Here is a 10,262-nt window from a genome sequence, read left to right as displayed (position 1 = left end):
CCTTCTTCCCCCTGAGGCTGTAGCAGCGCCACACCTCATTGGTGGGCAATGCCCGCATCACCCTCCTCACACAATCTCCAGGGTTGGAGCCACTTACAAGGCTAAGATGGTGGATCTAGGATATCAACCAGAATCAACAAGGTAGGTACAATATTACAAGACATTGCTGAATTGTTTACTAGAATTAAAATGTTGCACACTGCGTGCAAATCATAATTCTTGGCATCTCCAAACACCTACAACTCTCTTTCGGAACTCCACGACTGTAAGGCGCTCCTCCAGGTCTTGGAGTTCTGCCAGACCTTGGGACACCTGAAGGTCTAAAACAGTGTGTCCGCCCTGTGACCGCTTTAAGAGGAGAGCCTCTCTCTGGTTATCCTCCAAGGTCTCCATTTTCTGGAGAATAACCTGTAATGTGTCTACTCAAGGACACATAAAATGATTTTACATGATTGGCATACACTGTGGTTTTTCTAGATTAGCTGTAACATTGATATATTTAAATGTTATATTTAAACAAATGTTACCTTGAATTTTCTGAAATTTCTTCTCCAGAGATTGTAGAGCTGAATGGGGTATAAAAAGCATTAATATGACAACGTGTTGTTTTGACAAATATGTTTCCCCCTGCCACGATCAGAACAACTTAGGTATGCCTTTTAATGAGTTGGCAATGCTATTGAAAAGCTTTAAGTATTTTTTAGAGTGTCTTATATTTGAACTTGCCGGGCTGCCAGCCATTTTCTTGGGCCCCCAATGGGTTCTCCTTCACCACTCCAGAAATGACTGGGTGTATGGCAGCTGGTGATGAAAAAGTTCATGCTTTAGCTTCAAAACATAGCTTTTAGGGTTGCCATGGCTCATACTATTATACGGTCATTCATCACCTTACCATGATTTAACAGGGACACGTTGCTAGGCTGTGTGACGGTGGTAGTATAATCTGTAGAGAAATGAAAATGGAATGTAGTTTATGTACATAGTTGTATTATCAATATGCTAATACTTTGTGTTTAATTTTTAAATTATTGTTGAGTATTGAGATTCTTGAATAACCTACGATGGGTTGTTGCTGGTTGTGGTCGTGGTGGAGTAGGTAAGGTAATCTCTGCACAGTTAAAGATGAGTGACATTTTGATGAAATTATGGCATTTATACTAGTAGTCTTTGACAAACATTTAAAAAAAGATCCGACCTTTATGGGTCTTTTTTTTGCCCACCATGCCATCAACATTTGGAACCGGGCCTTGTAAAGAGAATACATGATGTTATATTACAGCAGCTGGCCACTTAGTGTTTTTTTGTAGCTGTCTTGTAGTACAATAACAAATGTACCTTTGATTTTCTTTTGCCTCTTCTCCATGACCCATGGCTGTTCCTCATCTAAACAGAACGCAAATGATGAACACTTTGTTGCACAGGCTCATTATCTAATTTGTATATTAAAGTAAAACAAACTTAATTATTAACGTAGATGTTTTAGTGCTATACATATTTATGTACCATAAAATACAACACATGGCGGTTCTGACATACCTCCACTAGTGTCCACATATTTGTGCGGCCGTTTTACTGTCCTCTTTTGAGCTTCATCTTCAGTCAATTGCAGACTTCCCAGCGGGCACCTTGATATCAATTTGAGGTCCAATATTAGTCAAGACTTGATCAAGATGCTGTATAACATAATTTAAAATTCAATTTGTATGGCTATTTATTCCAATGGTAGGTGGGTGAAAATAGGAAACATAAATTGGTTTTATGTATATGTAGGCCAATATGTTTGACGTCCGATTGACATAAATTCATCTTGTTATTTTAGACGTAGACATTGATGTAATACAGACATCGCATTGACATCAATGATTAGTATGTTTACTTAGGATTATATAATATAATATTATATATTATTTATACATTTATATTAATTGTCAGCTTAATTAAGTTGAAATAGCATTTTTTCCCCAAAACACACCCTTTTGGCACACCTCCTTTTGAACCGTGTACATTAATTATTTTAGCTAATATTGTGCTTTTCTATTGTCATGAGGATCTGGCAGTTTTCAGAAATACACCGGTGATTGGACAGCAATGTAGGCTACCACGATTGTTCCCAAATGTGAAGCTGGAAAGTGTTAATTAGTGTTAAATTTATAGTAGGTCTAATGTTTCACAGTGAAAAAACATTGACATTTGATGTCTGAAAAACAAAAACTACAATTTATTTTTTTACTACTAATGATTTCCTTTTTGCAGTTCAACAAATCTAGACACAATGCCCATTTAATGAGGATTTCTCTGCTGTTTAAAACCACACCTGTAGATGGAGCTGTGTTAGTAGCTTCTGGTTATGACAAGGTCAAGTGTGAGCCGCGAGAATCCACGGACCCAAAGGAACGACCCAACCTCAACGGAAAATATTTTCACTGTGTTCAGCTCATCATCTTTTAATCAGGTGGGTAAATGTGCTGACATCTCATGAAATGTAAAACATTAATTAAACTTCGAAGAACGTGTGTTTTAATGAAACATTTAGCTACTATTTCTGGTACTTTTTGTGTATGCTATAGCTCTAATCTCCCGCCAGTGAAAGCTAATGTAGCCTGAATAATGCTAGGCCAGTTGAAGCTGTGTAAAAAGCAGTAGCGTCATATGTCCGTTTGCCACAGTAATGTAATTCGGAAAAAGTGCAATTGAATAGACAAAAACTACGCTACAAACGCTTTAGTAGTAGCCAGTAACATTAGCATGGTAGTATTGCTACGAGTATAATGCTAGGTCACTTAGCGTTAGCTAAGCTAGCTAGCTAACCTACAGTTTTGGAAAAATAACTTGCACTGTGGGGACTTTTGGAAATATTTGAAACTCCGTTTTTAAATGTCAAAGAGGTAAATGTAAATGTTACGTTCGTTGAACTAATAACTTATAAATAGGCAGCTCCCATGATTTTACTGTACTTTACACATAAGCGCGCGGAATGCATTGTAGCACTGAAAATAATCTAGCTAAAATGGCGGAGATATCTCCGCCATTTTAGATAATTTTCAGTTTCAAGGGCTGCAACAACGAATCGATTAAATCGATTAAAATCGATTATTAAAAGCGTTGGCAACAAATTTCGTTATCCATTCGTTGTGTCGCGCGATTACTACACCACTCAATAAGTCGCGGAGATGTTTGAGTATTTAAAAAAAGTTTAGTTGAGCGCGGAGCAAAGCGGAGGTAGAGGAAAGACCATCGGAGAGACGTTGTTGAGTAACGTTGTTCTGAAACACGTGGCGGAGAAATCAGTACGACTTAAGTCATCCAAGGTGTGGGAGCATTTCACACTAAATACGTCAAAACGGTGTGTTAATTGACCAGGGTGAAATTAGTTTCATATTCGACATTCATCTTACATTCGGAAGAATTACTTTGCAGCGTCGCGCTAGGGACCGGGTGAAAACTACCCATACCATTTTGAAAAATGTAGACTTTTATAATATTTTTATGAATATAAAACCTCAGACAGACACCAGAGTATCTTAACAATGTCTGGTATACTTCCACAGCCTTTACTTTTTCAATTAAGTTTCAAATAAAATGATAGAAAATCACTGATCTTTGAAAATAGCTTAATCCTCGCAAATCTTAAAGGTCACATGACATGAAAACTTCAATTTAGGAGGTTATTTAACATTAATGAGTTCGCCTAGCCTGCCTTTGGTCCCCCAGTGGCTAGAATTTTCGATAGGTGTAAACTAAGCCCAGGGTGTTCTTCTCCACCTTGGATAAAATTAAGGCTCAAACGCTCCTTTTGACGTCACAAGGAGCCTCTGCACATTTTTTCGCTGGAAATGCGCCGACACAACCTCTCAAAGTTTTGCATGTCTGCGCCAAACATTTCAGCCACCACTGTTTCCTTAACTTGAGCCAATACAAAGTTAGCCTTGCTGACCATCTGAAATTAAATTCTGGATCAGTTGCCTACTCCTTGGTCCAGCTTCAAACCTCGGACAAGTAAGTCAACTAACGCTATATAATTTTGTTGCTTGCGATATGGTTACCTAGCTTGCTACCCTTAGAATCTGAAATGACTGAGTGTGCAGCTTTGCAAACCCGGGTTATCAGATGAGAATGGGCAAATTCGAGGCATCTTACAGCAACGGGTCTACGAGCCATTGCGATACATCCACTGTAAACATTAGCGCATGGTGCTGCCTCTCCTCCGCATTTAGCATTTAAAGCTACAGACACAGAAACGGCGCGTTCTGAGGAAAGCTCATTGTGGACTACTCGTGGTGGCTATAATTCTGCACCAAGGCTGAATTTCGGGAAAGAGACTTCAGATACAGTATTAGGGAACCACTAATTCCTATATAAAAGCATCCAAAAACAGCATGTCATGTGACCTTTAACTTTTTTTAAATTGTGTCAAAAAATCATACATGTACGCCACATTATTTTAATAAAGTCTGGCCTACTTCCACAACCTTTCCATTTTCAAAAATGTTTTAAACAAAACTCAAATAAATTGCTCATCTCTGAAAATAGCTTTAAATCCACGCTAATATTAATAACTTTTTTGTTTAATGCTTTTTTGTTTTTTTATCCGATTCATCGATTAATCAAAAAAAGAATCGACAGATTAATCGATTACTAAAATAATCGTTAGTTGCAGCCCTAGTTTCAAGCAACGCTGTCTTAACTGGCCAGTCGTTATGTATCAGCTTGATCCTGAATTTAAAATTATATTTCATGACGTAAATCAACAAATAGTTTAAGAAATGAAATAAATGGATTTAAATAATACAAATTTTAAAAAAATATTTGGAAATAATAAATAATAATAAATTAGTTATATAAGAAAAAATATTCCATAAAATGAAATATTAGTAGATTAATATTAAACTAGTTTGCTTTTTTGCAGCTATACTTTGTGTGATGGCATACCACCGAAACTGGCGGAAACGTCATGCTGAAGTGCTGGCTCTTGCAGCTGATGATTCAAATAGCAGTGATGCAGATGTGTTGCTGAGGGCTCAGTCCAGTGAGGATGAAACTGTGTGTTTGTCACCTTCAGCTGATGCCAACATCTCGTATTACGACTCTGATGTATTAGTGCTGTCTTCTGAAACTGACTCTGAGGTTGCGGACAATCTGTCTGAGGATTCTGCAGAGGAAACTGCTCCTGATCTGGTTGAAGAAGTTGCATCTTGGGCAGCAACCAACAAATGCAAGCGGTCTGCACTAAATGAACTATTAGAAATTCTAAGGCGCCAAGGACATCGCCTCCCCAAGGATGCCAGAACACTGCTGAAGACCCCTAAAAGAGTGGCAACAGTTGAAATGTGTGGTGGACAATATGCTTACTTTGGTATTACATCTGGCATTTTGAAAGTTTTAGCCCAGTGCCCTGATTTCCATGAAGATCGCATAGACATGTGCATCAACATTGATGGTATTCCACTGTTTAAATCATCAAATATGCAGATGTGGCCAATCCTGTGCAATTTCCATGCTTTTGCACCCTTTATTGTGGCACTCTATTGTGGAAAGGCAAAACCCAGCCCAGTTCAAGATTACCTGTCTGATTTTCTTCAGGAGTTGCAGCAACTTAAGCAAGATGGCATAGTCCATGGAGAGAAAACCCTTCAAGTGACTGTAAAAGCCTTCATTTGGGATGCACCAGCCAGATCATTCCTGAAGTGCATAAAGAATCACAATAGCTACTTCGCTTGTGAGCGCTTCACAGTTAAAGGCACATATGTGGGACGAGTTGTTCTCGGTGCTACAGCACCTGGTGTTGTTGCAAGGTCTGAAGCAGAATTTGGTAGACTTGCCTACAAAGACCACCAAATTGAGAAATCCCCACTGACCCTAGCTGGGATTCCATGCATTCAACCATTTGCATTGGACTACATGCACTTGGTGTGTTTGGGTGTAGTTAGGAGAATGCTTCACTACATGAAGGGAGGACCCAACACATGCAAACTGTCTTTTCAGAAAAGGAGTGTGATTTCGGATAAACTCATGGCATTGAATGGAGAACTTCCTAGTGAGTTTGCTCGGCAGCCTAGGAGTTTACTGGAATTGGACAGGTGGAAGGCTACTGAACTCAGACAGTTTCTGCTTTATACTGGACCAGTGGTTCTGAGAAGAGTGGTTTCACGTGCTGTATACAATCACTTTCTTTCCTTGATGGTTGCGGTGTCAATACTGTTGAATTCTGTTGATGCAGAGCGTGAGGAACACTTGGACTATGTCAGAGAGCTACTCATGTACTATGTGAGGAAGTGTGAGGATATATATGGAAACACCTTCACTGTGTACAATGTGCACTCACTAACTCACTTAGCAGATGATGTAGAACACTTCAGATGTTCACTGAATGATGTTTCATGCTTTCCATTTGAGAACTACCTGCAGACTCTAAAGAAAATGTTCAGACAATCTCGCAATCCTATAGCTCAGGTTGCCAAACGTCTAGCAGAACTAGAACATTCTACAAAATGTAGGCCTTTTACCAAAGAGAGCTTTACTCGCATCTCCACAAGACCACGAGATTGTTGTTTCATCCTTCAGAACAATGACTTTGTATTTATGAAGGAAATACGCGAAGAAGGCACCTTGGTTTGTGATGTCCTACGCCAATACCACACAGAGAGTTTCTTCAATGATCCTTGTGATTCTAAACTGCTCAACATCGTCCGTGTTAGTGACATGAGCAGAGCTAGACGTCGACTTATCAGCAAACAGCAGTTGCATCGTAAAGTTGTCTGTCTGCAAGCCAACCCTGGTGAAGCTGACACCGGGTATATTTTGTTCCCCATGCTGCATCATATAGAACGCAAGTAACTGAATTGTAAGTATGTTACTAAAATTAATGTTCCTCAGGGCTTTTCCAATAACTATCATTGTCAGGGTGTGCAGGTTGTATACAATTATTGTTCTGAGTGTGGAGGGGAAAATGCTACCCTTATGTGGATTGAGAGCAACACATTCAGAGAATGACTAAGTTGCCTAAAGTTAGTTGTTGTAGTTGCCTGAATCTTTGCATATTTTGTTCTGGTTGTTGTACAGGTCTCATGATGTGGGTCAGGGCAGTTTGGACAGAGCCAAAGGGAGAAGAAGAGGGAGTCATCCCGGAGGTTTGGGTGAAGGATAACATGGTTTACTGGCCAACAGGAGCTAATGTAACCAAAGCAGCCAAAGAAATGCGACAACCAGCAAGCAGCTGGCAAAAGTTTCCACTGCTGAAAATCAAAATCAACTCAAGTAAGTTTACATGAATAATTAAGCTAAATCTGGGTTTTTCTACTACTCAAATCAAGTTAGTTATTATAAGCCTGCTTGTTCCATTTACTTCAGAGAAGCGAGAAGAGTGTGAAGCATTCGACCAAACAACAACTGCAGAGCTAAGTGAGGAAGAATGCACTCCTGTTAGGAGGGTGAAGAAGAAAAAATACCCCGGGTTTGTCTTAGGTATACAATAACTGCACATTGTGGCAGGCCCATAGTTTCTGGTGCTGGATAAAAGTATATGTTGTGACACTATGCATTGTGGTAATACTGTTGTTTCTCTTCTTACACAGATGAGGATGAAAGCAGCTCAGATGGTGCTGGAACCGGATGTGGCAATGTGCAGAAACCATGTGTGGAAGCACAGTCACAACACAGTAAGCAAACTGTTAAGCATCATAACTTTTATATATATTTTTTTATCTGAAAGTGCTTAATGCGGCAAATCCGTCATCTAATTGCTCCATTTTGTTGTATTTCATTCGTTAGGTCCATCCTTGCCAAAACCACCAAGGGTTCAACAAAAGAGACTTAGATCTAAGTCCCACAGTCTCCTACACATCCCTCAAACTACACCGAAAAGATCACACACTCAGCTCAAAAGCTCCAGCTCTCCATTCCACAGCACTCCGCGCCAGAGATCCACCTCTCCACGCCAGAGATCCCACACACCGCGCCAGAGATCCCACACACCGCGCCAGAGATCCCACACACCGCGCCAGAGATCCCACACACCGCGCCAGAGATCCCACACACCGCGCCAGAGATCCCACACACCGCACCAAAGATCCCACACACCGCGCGAGAGATCCCACACACCGCGCGAGAGATCCCACACACCGCACGAGAGATCCCACACACACCGCGCGAGAGATCCCACACACACCGCGCGAGAGATCCCACACACCGCGCCAGAGATCCCACACACCGCGCCAGAGATCCCACACACCGCGCCAGAGATCCCACACACCGCGCCAGAGATCCCACACACCGCGCCAGAGATCCCACACACCGCGCCAGAGATCCCACACACCGCGCCAGAGATCCCGCTCTCCTCACCACAGCTCTACACACCAGCACTCCCAGTCTACTCATCAGTAGTCCCACACTCCACATAGGGGAAACCAGCACAAAGAGGGTGGTGAACCATTCCCATTAGATCATGGAAGTTAGTATACCTCCTTATTTTACTAACAGTGGTGTTTTTACAAATGGGACTTATGTTCATTTTCTTTCCGATTTGCCCTTCAGAGTTCCAAAGACGGTTCCTCTATCTGCTGGCCGATATTCGTGAAAAGCTGTCCCAGGTGGGCCAAAACTGTGAGCCCCCAGACTCTCAGTTCCACCTGGTGAAGATGAACAGCAGGCGTGAGCTCAAGAACCTGGAAGGGCAACTGGCTGATAAAGGAAAGAAAAATCTCATGGTCAGTTTAACTATGCCAGGCCAATAGTAATACTGTTCCTATCATATTCAGTGTTTTCTGTGTTCCTGATATGTATTTTTTATTATCAGATGTCTCAGTTGGTCAAGATTGGGGGTGCAGATCTTGAGGACTGTGTGAAGAATATGATGAAAAGGTAAATTAATCCATAATATAGTTTCTCTCAGTCACTTTGGTGCCTTTCTCATATCAGAATTTAAAATGTCAAATCTAGTCACATCATAAAAGCTCTGTTGAATATTCACATTTAGGTATTAAGTCATTGCCTGAGTCATTATATGAAGTATTGAATAAGTTTGCAGTTTGTTTTTAATAATTTTTCAATTTCTATTACACATTTCTAGAATGAATTGCTGTTTTGTAAATCAGTATACTCTTGTATGACAATTAATTACATGATCTGCCGACAAACTGCAGTACAAACTTAACTGTAAAATCAACTCTTCATTAAAATGGCACTGACATGTTGATTGGCATAAGTACTTGCTTTTGAGACATAAAGTAAGCATTTTACAAAGCATTGTGTGGGGCGGTTTGTACTGATTGGATCAAGCAATGTACTTAAGGCCATTGCACACAGAGTCCAAAATTTGTGTCTGAAATGTTCGCACATTAAAAAATAAACACGAACATTTCGGACTCAGTGTGCAAAGGCCTTTACTGTTGTGCAAACGTTAATGATAATTTGAGAAATGCACCAAAGTGACTGAGAAACTAAGACAGTCAGCCTCTGCTTGAAGGCTCCGCCGCTCTGGTCACTTAATTGTATTGTTCATTCAGCTTAACAAATATTGGTTTCTGATTTCACTTGATTGTTGTTTTTCCTTTTACAGAGTTCTTACAAACAAGTTGATGGCTATGATGAACATGGATGGCACAGGGCCAAAGAAAGCCTTTGGCAAAACAAGGCTTTGCCAAGTTATAATAGGTAATTGTGTAATACTTCATCACTTCGAGTATGGTTTTATCTGGATCCGTTCTGTCCAGTCCTCTGAGATGCTCAGCTTTAGTGTAAGTACCAGTGATGGTTTCTGAAAATGTATTCTTTACATTCTAATATCCTAAAATTCTAATAAATGTTTCTCCATCTTTATTCAGGTGCTGTACAGCAATCAAAACCAGCATCGTCAGAGGTGGATATAAAAAATCATATGAAGAACTATCTCCGGTCTGCTCCCGACAGATATGGGGGTATGGGACGCCAAAAGGGCCAGACAGCAGTCGATCTTTGTTCAGGATCTGAATAAGTATTTGACAAAATCCAGCCTACATTTGTACTTTTAAATTTGAAGCTCATGAATAAAACTTCTTAAATTTGATTACGTATGAGTCATTTTTTGGTTGTCGAGTGGATGTCAAATGGACATCAAGTTTTTGACATCAGTTTGATTTGCATATTATAGTTTGATGTCAATGTTTGATCTAAATGTAATGTATTTTCAACATCAGTGTTTGGATGTCAAATGGACATCAAGTTTTTGACATCAACTTGATTTGCATATTTGACCAGTTTTTTGATGCCAATGTTTGATGTAAATTTAA

The 10,262-nt window shown here is 40.1% G+C and overlaps 1 protein-coding gene across 8 annotated transcripts; it reads left to right on the top strand.

Moving 5' to 3' along the window:
• Positions 1 to 10,006, top strand: LOC146294938 (uncharacterized). Of its 8 annotated transcripts, none has more exons than XM_084697167.1 (10): positions 1 to 141; positions 2,321 to 2,452; positions 7,060 to 7,254; positions 7,348 to 7,461; positions 7,572 to 7,655; positions 7,768 to 8,446; positions 8,530 to 8,702; positions 8,792 to 8,856; positions 9,554 to 9,648; positions 9,819 to 10,006. In XM_084697167.1, exons 7-10 carry the CDS (start codon positions 8,634 to 8,636, stop codon positions 9,965 to 9,967), a joined length of 378 nt encoding a protein of 125 aa, XP_084553293.1. In that variant the 5' UTR covers positions 1 to 141; positions 2,321 to 2,452; positions 7,060 to 7,254; positions 7,348 to 7,461; positions 7,572 to 7,655; positions 7,768 to 8,446; positions 8,530 to 8,633; the 3' UTR covers positions 9,968 to 10,006. The 8 variants fall into 7 exon arrangements, 3 of the variants coding, with proteins under 3 accessions (XP_084553293.1, XP_084553291.1, XP_084553292.1); XM_084697165.1 differs by having other exon boundaries at positions 7,768 to 8,702; XM_084697166.1 differs by having other exon boundaries at positions 7,768 to 8,702; positions 9,554 to 9,731.
• The last annotated feature ends 256 nt before the right edge of the window (positions 10,007 to 10,262 follow it).

Source organism: Hypomesus nipponensis, chromosome 4, assembly GCF_054491055.1.
Source record: "Hypomesus nipponensis isolate SF chromosome 4, ASM5449105v1, whole genome shotgun sequence".
Taxonomy (NCBI): domain Eukaryota; kingdom Metazoa; phylum Chordata; class Actinopteri; order Osmeriformes; family Osmeridae; genus Hypomesus; species Hypomesus nipponensis.
This window is presented reverse-complemented; position numbering and strand designations above follow the sequence as displayed.